This window comes from Coturnix japonica, unplaced genomic scaffold, assembly GCF_054131305.1.
Source record: "Coturnix japonica strain WE unplaced genomic scaffold, WE-NBRP24 Scf054, whole genome shotgun sequence".
Classification (NCBI taxonomy): Eukaryota; Metazoa; Chordata; class Aves; order Galliformes; family Phasianidae; genus Coturnix; species Coturnix japonica.
The window spans coordinates 226,632-243,902 of NW_028188957.1; the positions used below are offsets into that span (position 1 = coordinate 226,632).

Here is a 17,271-nt window from a genome sequence, read left to right on the forward strand (position 1 = left end):
TTATAGGACCCATAAGCCCCCACAGGACCCCATAAGACCCCATAAGTCCCCATAGGACCCTCCCCAAACCCCATAAGACCCCATAAGACCCCAAAAGATCCCATAAGCCCCCCTTAAACCCCATAGGACCCCATAGACCCCCCCTCCCCCCTTATCAGGTCCCCCCCCACTTATAGGGCCTTATAGGGTCGTACCATCGCCATAGGGTCTTATAGGGTCATACCATCCCCCTCCCCCTTATAGGGCTTTATAGGGTCTTATAGGGTCCCCACCTTATAAGGTCTCCCCCTTATAGGGCCTTATAGGGTCTTATAGGGTCTCCCCCTTATAGGGCCTTATAAGGTCTTATAGGGTCCCCCCCTTATAAGGTCTCCCCCTTATAGGGCCTTATAGGGTCTTATACGGTCTCCTACTTATAGGGCCTTATAGGGCCTTATAAGATCTTATAGAGTCTCCCCCTTATAAAGCCTTATAGGGTCTTTTAAGGTCTCCCCCTTATAGGGCCTTATAGGGTCTTATAGGGTCCCCCCCTTACAGGGTCACGCTCCCCTTATAGGGTCCCCCCCTTACAGGGTCACGCTCCCCTTATAGGGTCCCCCCCTTATAGGGTCTTATAGGGTCCCCCCTTATAGGGTCCCCCCTTATAGGGTCTTATAGGATCAGTCCCTTATAGGGTCTTATAGGGTCTCACCGCTCTCTGACAGCTCCACTTCGCTGCTCTCCCCCCCTTCATCCTCATCTTCCTCATCCTCCTCTTCCTCCTCCTCACTGCTGGCCCCATTATCGGCCCCATAACCAGCCCCATTATCGGCCCCATTATCGGCCCCATTATCGGCCCCACGGCTCTTCTGGAGGGCCTGCAGGTGACGAAGGGCCCGGCGCTGTGGGGCAGAAGAACCCCATAAGACCCCAAAAACCCCATATGACCCCATAAAACCCCATAGGACCCCATAGAACCCCATAGAACCCATAAGACCCCATAGAACCCCATAGACCCCATAGAACCCCATAAGATCCCATAAAACCCCATAGGACCCCATAGAACCCATAGGACCCCATAGAACCCCATAGACCCCATAGAACCTCATAAGACCCCATAGAACCCCATAAGACCCCAAAAACCCCATATGACCCCATAAAACCCCATAGACCCCATAGAACCCCATAAGATCCCATAAAACCCCATAGGACCCCATAGAACCCATAGGACCCCATAGAACCCCATAAGACCCCAAAAACCCCATATGACCCCATAAAACCCCATAGGACCCCATAGAACCCCATAGAACCCATAAGACCCCATAGAACCCCATAGACCCCATAGAACCCCATAAGATCCCATAAAACCCCATAGGACCCCATAGAACCCATAGCCCCCATAGACCCCAATAAGACCCCATAGACCCCATAGTCCCCCATAGACCCCATAGACCCCATAGACCACATAGATTCCAATAAGACCCCATAGACCCCATAGCCCCCAATAAGACCCCATAGCCCCCCATAAGACCCCATAGCCCCCACAGACCCCATAGACCCCATAGCCCCCATAGACCCCAATAAGACCCCATAGACCCCAATAAGACCCCATAGACCCCATAGCCCCCCATAGACCCCATAGACCCCAATAAGACCCCATAGCCCCCCATAAGACCCCATAGCCCCCATAGACCCCATAGCCCCCATAGACTCCATAGACCCCAATAAGACCCCATAGACCCCATAGCCCCCATAGACCCCATAGCCCCCCATAAGACCCCATAGCCCCCACAGACCCCATAGACCCCATAGCCCCCATAGACCCCATAGACCCCAATAAGACCCCATAGACCCCATAGCCCCCCATAAGACCCCATAGCCCCCACAGACCCCATAGACCCCAATAAGACCCCATAGACCCCAGAGCCCCCACAGACCCCATAGCCCCCATAGACCCCAATAAGACCCCATAGACCCCATAGTCCCCCATAGACCCCATAGACCCCATAAGACCCCATAGAACCCCATAAGACCCCATAGGACCCCATAGCCCCCCATAAGCCCCCACAGGACCCAAACCCCCCCCTAAACCCCATAAGACCCCATAGAGCCCCCCCAAACCACATATGATCCCATAGGACCCCAACAGAACCCCATGGCCCCTCATAGACCCCATAGACCCCCATAGGACCCCATAGCCCCCCATAGAGCCTCCCCAAACCCCATAAGACCCCATAACACCCCATAGACCCCCACTGACCCTCATTACCACCCCATAGATCCCCATTGACCCCCATAGACCCCTATAGGACCCCATAAGACCCCATTGACCCCATAGACCCCCATAACCCCCATATCCCACCCTATAGACCCCCCACTGACCCCATAGACCCCCTCAAACCCCATAAGACCCCATAGCCCCCCCATAGACCCCATAACCCCCCACAGGCCCCCATAGACCCCCATTGACCCCATAAGCCCCCCTTAAACCCCATACGACCCCATAGAGCCAACCCCAAACCCCATAAGACCCCATAAGATCCCATATAACCCCATAGCCCCCCACAGACCCCATAGCCCCCCATTGACCCCATAGCCCCCCATTGACCCCCATAGCCCCCATAGACCCCATATCCCACCCCATAGCCCCCCAAACCCCATAAGATCCCATATAACCCCATATAACCCCATATAACCCCATATAACCCCATATACCCCATAAGCCCCCATAGATCCCCATAGGACACCATAAGATCCCATGTAACCCCATAGACCCCATAGCCCCCCATAGAGCCTCCCTTAAACCCCATAAAACCCCATAAGATCCCCCCCAAAACCTTATAAGACCCCATAGACCCCATAAGAACCCATAGCCCCCCATAGACCCCATAGCCCCCCATATCCCACCCTACTGACCCCCACAGACCCCATATCCCACCCTATAGGACCCCCTTAAACCCCATATAACCCTATATAACCCCATATAACCCCACAGACCCCCCATATAACGCCATAGACCACATAACACCCCATAAGACCCCATAAGACCCCAAAAAACCCCCCCAAACCCCATAGACCCCTATAAGACCCCATAGGCCCCCATAGCCCCCCATAGGCCACCATAGACCCCATAGAACCCCCCTTAAACCCCATAAGACCCCATAAAACCCCATAAGATCCCATAAAACCCCGTAGGCCCCATAAGATCCCATATAACCCATACAATCCCATATAACCCAATAGCCCCCCATAGCCCCCATAGACCCCATAAGACCCCATAGGACCCCATAAGACCCCTTAAAACCCCATAGAGCCCTCCCAAAGCCCATAAGACCCTATAGGACCCCATAGACCCCATAAGACCCCATAAATCCCCCCAAATCCCATAAGACCCCATAGGACGCCATAGGCTCCCATAGGACCCCATAAGACCCCATAAGATCCCATAGGCCCCTATAGCCCCCATAAGACCCCACAAAACCCCATAAGATCCCATAAAACCCCATAGGCCCCCATAAGCCTCCCTTAAACCCCATAGGAACCCATAGACCCCCCCAAACCCCATAAGACCCCATAGAACCCCATATCCCACCCCATAGCTCCCATAGACCCTATAGATCCCCATAAGAGCCACCCAGACCCCATAGACCCCATAAAACCCCATAGACCCTATAGACCCCATAGCCCCCATAGACCCCAATAAGACCCCATAGCCCCCACAGACCCCATAGACCCCAATAAGACCCCATAGCCACCATAGACCCCATAGCCCCCATAGACCCCATAGCCCCCATAGACTCCATAGACCCCAATAAGACCCCATAGACCCCATAGCCCCCATAGACCCCATAGCCCCCCATAAGACCCCATAGCCCCCACAGACCCCATAGACCCCATAGCCCCCATAGACCCCATAGACCCCAATAAGACCCCATAGACCCCATAGCCCCCCATAACACCCCATAGCCCCCACAGACCCCATAGACCCCAATAAGACCCCATAGACCCCAGAGCCCCCACAGACCCCATAGCCCCCATAGACCCCAATAAGACCCCATAGACCCCATAGTCCCCCATAGACCCCATAGACCACATAGATTCCAATAAGACCCCATAGACCCCATAGCCCCCAATAAGACCCCATAGCCCCCCATAAGACCCCATAGCCCCCACAGACCCCATAGACCCCATAGCCCCCATAGACCCCAATAAGAACCCATAGACCCCAATAAGACCCCATAGACCCCATAGCCCCCCATAGACCCCATAGACCCCAATAAGACCCCATAGCCCCCCATAAGACCCCATAGCCCCCACAGACCCCATAGACCCCATAGCCCCCATAGACCCCAATAAGAACCCATAGACCCCAATAAGACCCCATAGACCCCATAGCCCCCCATAGACCCCATAGACCCCAATAAGACCCCATAGACCCCATAGACCCCATAGCCCCCATAGACTCCATAGACCCCATAGCCCCCACAGACCCCATAGACCCCAATAAGACCCCATAGACCCCACAGACCCCATAGACCCCATAGCCCCCATAGACCCCAATAAGAACCCATAGACCCCAATAAGACCCCATAGACCCCATAGCCCCCCATAGACCCCATAGCCCCCATAGACCCCATAGACCCCAATAAGACCCCATAGACCCCATAGCCCCCCATAGACCCCATAGACCCCAATAAAACCCCATAGCCCCCCATAAGACCCCATAGCCCCCACAGACCCCATAGACCCCATAGCCCCCATAGACCCCAATAAGACCCCATAGACCCCATAGACCCCATAGCCCCCATAGACTCCATAGACCCCATAGCCCCCACAGACCCCATAGACCCCAATAAGACCCCATAGACCCCACAGACCCCATAGACCCCATAGCCCCCATAGACCCCAATAAGAACCCATAGACCCCAATAAGACCCCATAGACCCCATAGCCCCCCATAGACCCCATAGCCCCCATAGACCCCATAGACCCCAATAAGACCCCATAGACCCCATAGCCCCCCATAGACCCCATAGACCCCAATAAAACCCCATAGCCCCCCATAAGACCCCATAGCCCCCACAGACCCCATAGACCCCATAGCCCCCATAGACCCCAATAAGAACCCATAGACCCCAATAAGACCCCATAGACCCCATAGCCCCCCATAGACCCCATAGACCCCAATAAGACCCCATAGACCCCATAGCCCCCCATAGACCCCAATAAGACCCCATAGCCCCCCATAAGACCCCATAGCCCCCACAGACCCCATAGACCCCATAGCCCCCATAGACCCCAATAAGACCCCATAGACCCCATAGCCCCCATAGACTCCATAGACCCCAATAAGACCCCATAGACCCCATAGCCCCCACAGACCCCATAGACCCCAATAAGACCCTATAGACCCCATAGCCCCCATAGACCCCATAGCCCCCACAGACCCCATAGCCTCCATAGACCTCATAGGCTCCCCGATGACCCCCATAGGGCCCGAAGATCCCCATTGACCCCTATAGACCCCCATAGGACCCCATAACCCCCCCCTAAACCCCATTAGACACCATAGAGGCCCCCCCAAACCCCATATGATCCCATAGGACCCCAACAGAACCCCATAGCCCCCCATAGACCCCATAGACCCCCCCCCCCACCCCCTAAGACCCCATAGACCCCATAGAAAGCCATAGACCCCCATAGACCACCATAGGGCCCAAAGATCCCCACTGACCCCCTATCCCACCCTATAGACCCCCATAGACCCCATATCCCACCCCATAGGCCCCCATAGACCCCATAGAGCCCCCCTTAAACCCCACAAGACCCCTCAAAACCCCGTAAGACCCCACAAAACCCCATAAGATCCCATGAAACCCCATAAGACCCCATATAACCCCATACAATCCCATATAATCTCATATAACCCCATATAACCCCATAGATCCCATATAACCCCATATAGCCCCATATAACCCCATATAACCCCATATAACCCCATATAACCCCATATAACCCCATATAACCCCATACAATCCCATATAACCCCATATAACCCCATATAACCCCATATACCCCATATAACCCCATATAACCCCATAGATCCCATATAACCCCATATAACCCCATATAACCCCATATAACCCCATATAACCCCATATAACCCCATATACCCCCCATATAACCCCATATAACCCCATATAACCCCATATAACCCCATATAACCCCATACAATCCCATATATCCCATATACTCCTGTAGTTCCCACCTTGACCCGTGGCTGCGCTGCCGTTTCCGCCCACTGGGCGGCGCTGTTGAACGCGGCTTCAGCCCCAGCGCGATCCCCGGCGTCCAATAGGGACAGAGCGAGAGAGAACCACGTGTCTGCGGCCTGACCATAGGGAGCAATGGGGGGATATAGGGATCAATGGGAACCATAGGGATCAATGGGACCCATAGGGAACAATGGGACACATAGGGATCAATGGGAACCATAGGGATCAATGGGACCCATAGGGAACAATGGGGATCAATGGGAGCCCATAGGCAACAATGGGGATCAATGGGACCCATAGGGATCAATGGGACCCATAGGGAACAATGGGACCCATAGGGAACAATGGGACCCATAGGGATCAATGGGGATCAATGGGAGCCCATAGGGAACAATGGGGACCAATGGGACCCATAGGGATCAATGGGACCCATAGGGAACAATGGGACACATAGGGATCAATGGGAGCCCATAGGGATCAATGGGACACATAGGGATCAATGGGACCCATAGGGAACAATGGGACACATAGGGATCAATGGGAACCATAGGGAACAATGGGACCCATAGGGATCAATGGGACCCATAGGGAACAATGGGACACATAGGGATCAATGGGAACCATAGGGAACAATGGGACCCATAGGGATCAATGGGACCCATAGGGAACAATGGGACACATAGGGATCAATGGGAACCATAGGGAACAATGGGACCCATAGGGATCAATGGGACCCATAGGGAACAATGGGACACATAGGGATCAATGGGAACCATAGGGAACAATGGGACCCATAGGGATCAATGGGACCCATAGGGAACAATGGGACACATAGGGATCAATGGGAACCATAGGGAACAATGGGACACATAGGGATCAATGGGAACCATAGGGAACAATGGGACCCATAGGGATCAATGGGACCCATAGGGAACAATGGGACCCATAGGGATCAATGGGACCCATAGGGAACAATGGGACACATAGGGATCAATGGGAACCATAGGGAACAATGGGACCCATAGGGATCAATGGGACCCATAGGGAACAATGGGACACATAGGGATCAATGGGAACCATAGGGAACAATGGGACCCATAGGGATCAATGGGACCCATAGGGAACAATGGGACACATAGGGATCAATGGGACCCATAGGGAACAATGGGACACATAGGGATCAATGGGAACCATAGGGAACAATGGGAGCCCATAGGGAACAATGGGGATCAATGGGAGCCCATAGGGAACAATGGGGATCAATGGGACCCATAGGGATCAATGGGACCCATAGGGAACAATGGGACACATAGGGATCAATGGGAACCATAGGGATCAATGGGACCCATAGGGATCAATGGGGATCAATGGGAGCCATAGGGATCAATGGGACCCATAGGGAACAATGGGGATCAATGGGAACCATAGGGATCAATGGGGATCAATGGGAGCCCATAGGGAACAATGGGGATCAATGGGACCCATAGGGATCAATGGGACCCATAGGGAACAATGGGAATCAATGGGACCCATAGGGATCAATGGGACCCATAGGGATCAATGGGGATCAATGGGAGCCCATAGGGAACAATGGGGATCAATGGGACCCATAGGGATCAATGGGACCCATAGGGATCAATGGGGATCAATGGGAGCCCATAGAGAACAATGGGGATCAATGGGACCCATAGGGATCAATGGGACCCATAGGGATCAATGGGACACATAGGGATCAATGGGAACCATAGGGATCAATGGGACCCATAGGGATCAATGGGACCCATAGGGATCAATGGGACACATAGGGATCAATGGGAACCATAGGGATCAATGGGACCCATAGGGATCAATGGGGATCAATGGGAGCCCATAGGGAACAATGGGGATCAATGGGACCCATAGGGATCAATGGGACCCATAGGGATCAATGGGGATCAATGGGAGCCCATAGGGAACAATGGGGATCAATGGGACCCATAGGGATCAATGGGACCCATAGGGATCAATGGGACACATAGGGATCAATGGGAACCATAGGGATCAATGGGACCCATAGGGATCAATGGGGATCAATGGGAGCCCATAGGGAACAATGGGGACCAATGGGACCCATAGGGATCAATGGGACCCATAGGGAACAATGGGACACATAGGGATCAATGGGAACCATAGGGATCAATGGGACCCATAGGGATCAATGGGGATCAATGGGAGCCCATAGGGAACAATGGGGATCAATGGGACCCATAGGGATCAATGGGACCCATAGGGAACAATGGGACACATAGGGATCAATGGGAACCATAGGGAACAATGGAGTCAATGAGATCCCATAGGGAACAATGGGGATCAATGGGACCCATAGGGAACAATGGGAACCGTAGGGATCAATGGCAGGATATAGGACCCCATAGGAATCAATGGGGGGATGTGGGGTGATATTGGGTGATATGGGGTTATATGGGTTATATGGGGTTATATGGGGTTATATGGGGTATATGGGGTTATATGGGTTATATGGGGTTATATGGGGTTACATGGGGTTATATGGGGTTATATGGGGTTATATGGGGGGATATGGGGTTATATGAGATTATATGGGGTTACATGGGGGGATATGGGGTTATATGGGGTTATATGGGGTTATATGGGGTTATATGGGACCCCATAGGGATCAGTGGGGTTCTATGGGGTTCTATGGGGTTCTATGAGGTTATATGGGGTTCTATGGGGTTATATGGGGTTCTATGGGGTTCTATGGGGTTATATGGGGTTCTATGGGGTTCTATGGGGTTCTATGGGGTTATATGGCATCCAACAGGGACAGAGCCAACCACGTGTCTGCAGACTGACACATAGGGAACAATGGCGTCAATGAGATCCCATAGGGAATAATGGGGATCAATGGGACCCATAGGGATCAATGGGGATCAATGGGACCCATAGGGATCAATGGGACCCATAGGGAACAATGGGACACATAGGGATCAATGGGAACCATAGGGAACAATGGAGTCAATGAGATCCCATAGGGAACAATGGGGATCAATGGGACCCATAGGGAACAATGGGAACCGTAGGGATCAATGGCAGGATATAGGACCCCATAGGAATCAATGGGGGGATGTGGGGTGATATTGGGTGATATGGGGTTATATGGGGGGATATGGGGTTATATGAGATTATATGGGGTTATATGGGGGGATATGGGGTTATATGGGGTTATATGGGGTTACATGGGGTTATATGGGGTATATGGGGTTATATGGGGGGATATGGGGTTATATGAGATTATATGGGGTTACATGGGGGGATATGGGGTTATATGGGGTTATATGGGGTTGTATGGGGTTCTATGGGGTTCTATGGGGTTCTATGAGGTTATATGGGGTTCTATGGGGTTATATGGGGTTCTATGGGGTTCTATGGGGTTCTATGGGGTTCTATGGGGTTATATGGGGTTCTATGGGGTTATATGGGGTTCTATGGGGTTATATGGCATCCAACAGGGACAGAGCCAGAGCCAACCACGTGTCTGCAGACTGACACATAGGGAACAATGGCGTCAATGAGATCCCATAGGGAATAATGGGGATCAATGGGACCCATAGGGATCAATGGGGATCAATGGGAGCCCATAGGGATCAATGGGACCCATAGGGATCAATGGGGGGATGCGGGATTCTATGGGGTTCTATGGGGTTCTATGGGTGGATATGGGGTTATATGGGGTTATATAGGATCTATGGGGTTATATGGGAGGATATGGGATTATACGGGATACATGGGGTTATATGGGACCACATAGGGAGCTATGGGGGGATCTATGGGGTTTTATGGGGTCAATGTGGGGATATGGGACCCCATATGGGGGGATATGGAGTTAAATGGGGTTATATGGGAACCCATAGGGAACAATGGGGCTATATAGGGTTATATGGGATCTATGGGGTTATATGGGGGGGATAAGGGGTTATATGGGGTTATATGGGGTCTATGGGGTCTTATGGGGTTATAGGGGGTTATATGGGGGAATATGGGGTTATATGAGACCCCATAGGGATCAATGGGTTTCAATGGGATTAAATGGGATCTATGGGGTTATATGGGACCAATCGCCGGCATCCAATAGGGACAGAGCCAGGGCAAACCACATGTCTGCGGCCTGACACATAGAGAGCAATGGGGTTATATGGGAACCCATAGGGAACAATGGGGATCAATGGGAACCATAGGGATCAATGGGATCCATAGGGATCAATGGGAACCATAGGGATCAATGGGAACCATAGGGAACAATGGGACCCATAGGAATCAATGGAGTCAATGAGATCCCATAGGGAACAAAGGGACGCCGCCTTCCCCATAGGAATCAATGGGAACCATAGGAATCAATGGGGTTCTATGGGGTTCTATGGGGTTATACGTGGGGATATGGGGTTATATGGGATCAATGGGGTTATATGGGGTTATATGGGGTTATATGGGATCTAAGGGGTTATATAGGATCTATGGGGTTATATGGGCTTATATGGGGTTATAGGGGGTTAAATGGGATTATATGGGGTTATATGGGGTTATATGGGGTTATATGGGGTTATATGGGGTTATATGGGGTTATATGGGGTTATAGGGGGTTATATGGGATATATGGGGTTATATGGGGTTATATGGGGTTACATGGGATCTATGCGGTTCTATGGTGGTTATATGGGGTTATATGAGGTAATATGAGGTTATACGGAGTTATATGGAGCGATATGGGGTTATATAGGGGGATATGGGTTATATGGGATCTATGGGATTATAGGGGGTTCTATGGGGTTCTATGGGGTTCTATGGGGTCCAATAGGGACAGAGCAAGGGAGAACCTCGTGTCTGCAGACTGACCATAGGGAGCAATGGGGTTATATGGGAACCCATAGGGAACAATGGGAACCATAGGGAACAATGGGAACCATAGGGATCAATGGGAGCCATAGGGATCAATGGGAACCATAGGGATCAATGGGGATCAATGGGAGCCCATAGGGAACAATGGGAACCATAGGGATCAATGGGGATCAATGGGACCCATAGGGAACAATGGGGATCAATGGGAGCCCATAGGGAGCAATGGGGATCAATGGGACCCATAGGGAGCAATGGGACCCATAGGGAACAATGGGGTTATATGGGAACCTATAGGGAACAGTGGGGATCAGTGGGACCCCATAGGGAGCAATGGGGTTATATGGGATTATATGGGGTTATATGGGGGAATATAGGGGGATATGGGGGGATATGGAGTCTATGGGGTTGTATGGGAACTCATAGGGAACAATGGGGTTCTATGGGGTTATATGGGGTCTATGGGGTCTTATGGGGTTATATGGGGTCCAATAGGGACAGAGCCAGGGAGAACCACGTGTCTGCGGCCTGCGGGGACACCATAGAGTTGGGGGCACCATAGAGTTGGGGACACCATAGAGTTGGGGACACCATAGAGTTGGGGGACACCATAGAGTTGGGGACACCATAGAGTTGGGGACACCATAGAGTTGGGGACACCATAGAGTTGGGGACACCATAGAGTTGGGGACATTATAGAGTTGGGGGACACCATAGAGTTGGGGACACCATAGAGTTGGAGACACCATAGAGTTGGAGGTACTATTGAGCTCATTGAGCCCCATTGAGCCCCATAGCCTCCACTTAGACCCCATTGAGCCCCACTGAGTTCCATTGAGTTCCATTGAGTCTCATTGAGTCCCACTGAGCCCCACTGAGTCCCATTGAGCCCCACTGAGCTCCATTGAGTCCCATTGAGTTCCATTGAGTCCCATTGGGTCTCATTGAGCCCCATTGAGCTCCATTGAGTCCCATTGAGTCCCATTGAGTCCCATTGAGCTCCATTGAGTCCCATTGAGATACATTGAGTCCCATTGAGTCCCATTGAGTCCCATTGAGCCCCATTGAGTCCCATTGAATCCCATTGAGTCCCATTGAGCCCCACTGAGCTCCATAGCCCCAACTGAGCCCCACTGAGCCCCACTGAATCCCACTGAGTCCCATTGAGCTCCATTGAGTCCCATTGAGTCCCATTGAGCCCCACTGAGTCCCATTGAGACCCATTGAGTCCCATTGAGTCCCATTGAGCCCCACTGAGTCCCATTGAGACCCATTGAGTCCCATTGAGTCCCATTGAGTCCCATTGGGATCCATTGAGCCCCATTGAGCCCCATTGAGTCCCATTGAGCACCACTGAGCCCCATTGACCCCCATAGCCCCCACTTAGACCCCACTGAGCACCACTGAGCTCCATTGAGTCCCATTGGGATCCACTGAGTCCCATTGAGTCCCACTGAGTCCCACTGAATTCCATTGAGCCCCATTGAGTCCCATTGAGCCCCATTGAGTTCCATTGAGCCCCATTGAGTCCCATTGAGTTCCATTGAGACCCATTGAAATCCATTGAGACCCATTGAGCTCCATTGAGTCCCATTGAGTCCCATTGAGCCCCATTGACCCCCATAGCCCCCACTTGGACCCCATTAAGCACCACTGAGCTCTATTGAGTTCCATTGAGCCCCATTGAGTTCCATTGAGCTCCATTGAGACCCATTGAGTCCCATTGAGCCCCATTGAGCCCCACTGAGTACTATTGAGTCCCATTGAGCCCCATTGAATTCCATTGAGTCCCATTGAGTCCCATTGAGTCCCATTGAGACCCATTGAGTCCCATTGAGCCCCATTGAGCCCCACTGAGTACAATTGAGCCCCATTGAGCCCCATTGAATTCCATTGAGTCCCATTGAGTCCCATTGAGCCCCACTGAGCCCCATTGAGTCCCATTGAGTCCCATTGAGTTCCATTGAGTTCCGTTGAGTCCCATTGAGTCCCATTGAGTCCCATTGAGCCCCATTGAGTTCCATTGAGCTCCATTGAGCCCCATTGAGCCCCATTGAGTCCCATTGAGTCCCATTGAGCTCCATTGAGTCCCATTGAGTCCCATTGAGCCCCACTGAGTCCCATTGAGCCCCATTGAGTCCCATTGAGCCCCATTGAGTCCCATTGAGTCCCATTGAGCCCCATTGAGTCCCATTGAGTCCCATTGAGCCCCATTGAGTCCCATTGAGTCCCATTGAGCCCCATTGAGTCCCATTGAGTCCCATTGAGCTCCATTGAGCTCCATTGGGTCCCATTGAGTCCCACTGAGTCCCACTGAGTCCCATTGAGTCCCATTGAGATCCATTGAGTCCCATTGAGATACATTGAGTCCCATTGAGATACATTGAGTCTCATTGAGCCTCACTGAGTCCCATTGAGTCCCATTGAGCCCCCATTGGAGCTACCACAGAGTCACAGCTACCATAGAGTTGAATGGGGGGGGGGGGCTTGGAGGACCAAGGACCATAGAGATGAAAATACCATAGAGTTGAATAGGGGGGGGGAGGGGGGGGGTGGAGGACCATAGAGACCGAGCTACCATAGAGTTGAATGGGGCGGGGGGGGGCGGCTGGAGGACCAAAAACCATAGAGTTGAATGGAGGGGGGCGGGGGGGAGGTTGGAGGACCAAGTACCATAGAGTTCAATGGGGGGGGGGGTGGTTGGAGGACCACAGAAACCAAGCTACCATAGAGTAGAATGGGGGGGGCGGCTGGAGGACCAAGTACCATAGAGTAGAATGGGGGGGGGGGGGTTGGAGGACCAAGTACCGTAGAGTAGAATGGGGGGGGGGGGGGGTTGGAGGACCAAGTACCATAGAGTAGAATTGGGAGGGGGGTGGGGGTTGGAGGACCACAGAGAACGAGATACAATAGAGTTGAATGGGGGGGGGGGGGGAAGGCTGGAGGACCAAGTACCATAAAGTTGAATTGGGGGGGGGGGGGGGTTGGAGGACCAAGTACCATAGAGTAGAATGGGGGGGGGGGTTGGAGGACCAAGTACCATAGAGTAGAATTGGGGGGGGGGGGGGGGTTGGAGGACCACAGAGAACGAGATACAATAGAGTTGAATGGGGGGGGGGAAGGCTGGAGGACCAAGTACCATAAAGTTGAATTGGGGGGGGGGGGGGGGGTTGGAGGACCAAGTACCACAGAGTAGAATGGGGGGGGGGGGGGTTGGAGGACCAAGTACCATAGAGTAGAATTGGGGGGGGGGGGGGGGGGTTGGAGGACCACAGAGAACGAGATACAATAGAGTTGAATGGGGGGGGGGGGGGAAGGCTGGAGGACCAAGTACCATAAAGTTGAATTGGGGGGGGGGGGGGGGGGGGGTTGGAGGACCAAGTACCATAGAGTTGTGGGCGCTCTCTCACTCACCTCCTTGGCTTCCCCTTCCTGCAGTCTCAGCGCGGACCGGAAGTGCCGCACCGCGCATGCGTGACGCCGCAGGTCGCAGCAGGTGGCGCCCAACGACACGTGGATGGCGGCCACGGCCCGACCAGGAAGTGAAAGCGCTTCCGCGTAGCGGAGCTGGGAACCAATCAGAAGAGAGATACGGAGTCACGTGACGCCGAGGAGACGATCTGATTGGGCCTAATAGGACTCAATGAGAAGTGAATGGCGGCCACGGCGCGACCCGGAAGTGAGAGCGCTTCCGCATGGCGGAGCTGGGAACCAATCGGAGGGGAGATGCGGGGTCATGTGACGCCGAAGAGGCGATCTGATTGGGCTACACGGTTCCCCATTGGGAAACATTGGGTCCCATTGAGTCTATTGGACTCTATTGAGTCCCATTGAGTCCCACTGTGCCCCATTGAGTCCTATTGAGTCCCATTGGGATCCATTGAGTCCCATTGAGCCCCATAGCCCCCATACTGCCCCACAGATCCCCATAGAGCCCCATAGCGCCCCATTGAGCCCCATAGAATCCCCACAGATCCCCATAGATCCCCATTGCACCCCATAGATCCCCATGGATCCCCATAGATCCTCATAGATCCCCCTAACGCCCCATAGATCCCCATAGCACCCCACAGATTCCCATAGCACCCCATAGATCCCCACAGATCCCCATAGATCCTCATAGATCGCCATAGTGCCCCATAGATCCCCATTCAGCCCCATAGTGCCCCATAGATCCCCACTGCCCCCATAGCGCCCCATAGATCCCCACAGACCCCCACAGATCCTCATAGCGCCCCATACATCCCCATGGATCCCCATAGCGCCCCATAGATCCCCACTGCCCCCATAGCGCCCCATAGATCCCCATAGACCCCCACAGATCCTCATAGCGCCCCATAGATCCCCATTCAGCCCCATAGTGCCCCATAGATCCCCACTGCCCCCATAGCGCCCCATAGATCCCCATAGACCCCCACAGATCCTCATAGCGCCCCATACATCCCCATGGATCCCCATAGCGCCCCATAGATCCCCACTGAGCCCCACAGTGTCCCATAGCGCCCCATTCAGCCCCATAGCGCCCCATAGATCCCCATAGATCCCCATAGCGCCCCATAGATCCCCACCTGTTGCTGGTAGTACGTCAGGGCGCGGTTGTAGTCGCCATGTTTGGCACAAAGATCCCCCAGCTGCTCACACAGCGACATCGCCAGCAACGGGTCAACAACATGGCCGCCATCATGGCCGCCGTCATGGTCGCCATCACCTCCAACATGGCCGCCATCATGGCCGACATCACGTCCAATATGGCCGCCGTCACGTCCAACATGGCCGCCAACATGGCCGACGTCACCTCCAACATGGCCGCCATCATGGCTCCTATCATAGCCGCCATCATGGCTGCCATCACCTCCAACATGGCCGCCATCATGGCTGACGTCACCTCCAACATGGCTGCCAGCGTGGCCTTCAGCATGGCCGCCAACATGGCCGACGTCACGTCCAACATGGCCGCCGTCATGGCTCCTATCATGGCCGCCATCATGGCCGACGTCACGTCCAACATGGCTGCCATCATGGCCGCCAACATGGCTGCCGTCACCTCCAACATGGCCGCCATCATGGCCGACGTCAATTCCAACATGGCTGCCATCATGGCTGCCATCACGTCTAATATGGCCACCATCATGGCCGACGTCACCTTCAACATGGCCGCCATCATGTCCGCCATCTTTGCCGCCATCTTGACTGCCATCATGGCCGCCGTCACTTCCATCATGGCCGCCATCTTGTCCACCGTCATGGCCGCCATCTTGTCCGCCATCTTGTCCCCCCCCCGCGGCCTCCAGCGCTGCCTGCAGCCGGACCATCTCCGTCGCTGTCACGGAATCCCATATAAGGCCCCATAATCCCATATAGAGCCCCATAATCCCATATAGGGCCCCATAATCCCATATAGGGCCACATCATCCCATATAGGGCCACATCATCCCATATAGGGCCCCATAATCCCATATAGTGCCACATCATCCCATATAGGGCCACATCATCCCATATAGGGCCACATCATCCCATATAGGGCCCCATAATCCCATATAAGGCCCCATAATCCCATATAAGGCCCCATAATCCCATATAGAGCCCCATAATCCCATATAGGGCCCCATAATCCCATATAAGGCCCCATAATCCCATATAGGGCCACATCATCCCATATAGGGCCACATCCTCCCATATAGGGCCACATAATCCCATATAGGGCCACATCATCCCATATAGGGCCACATAATCCCATATAGGGCCCCATAATCCCATATAGGGCCACATCATCCCATATAGGGCCCCATAATCCCATATAGAGCCCCATAATCCCATATAGGGCCCCATAATCCCATATAGGGCCACATCATCCCATATAGGGCCACATCATCCCATATAGGGCCACATCCTCCCATATAGGGCCACATAATCCCATATAGGGCCCCATAATCCCATATAGGGCCACATCATCCCATATAGGGCCACATCATCCCATATAGGGCCCCATAATCCCATATAGAGCCCCATAATCCCATATAGGGCCACATCATCCCATATAGGGCCCCATAATCCCATATAGGGCCACATCATCCCATATAGGGCCACATCATCCCATATAGGGCCACATAATACCATATAGGGCCCC

General features: G+C 53.2%; 1 protein-coding gene across 1 annotated transcript in view; it reads right to left on the reverse strand.

The window, feature by feature from the left end:
* The window catches only part of TONSL (tonsoku like, DNA repair protein), a 96,319-nt gene that overhangs the window by 58,007 nt on the left and 21,041 nt on the right, over nucleotides 1-17,271 (reverse strand). The window contains exons 8-11 of the mRNA XM_085533104.1: nucleotides 15,713-16,464; nucleotides 14,559-14,711; nucleotides 6,248-6,370; nucleotides 692-881 (exon numbers count right to left, since the gene is read on the reverse strand). Coding sequence (XP_085389230.1) covers nucleotides 692-881; nucleotides 6,248-6,370; nucleotides 14,559-14,711; nucleotides 15,713-16,464 — 1,218 coding nt within the window. The remainder of the gene's footprint in view (nucleotides 1-691; nucleotides 882-6,247; nucleotides 6,371-14,558; nucleotides 14,712-15,712; nucleotides 16,465-17,271) is intronic.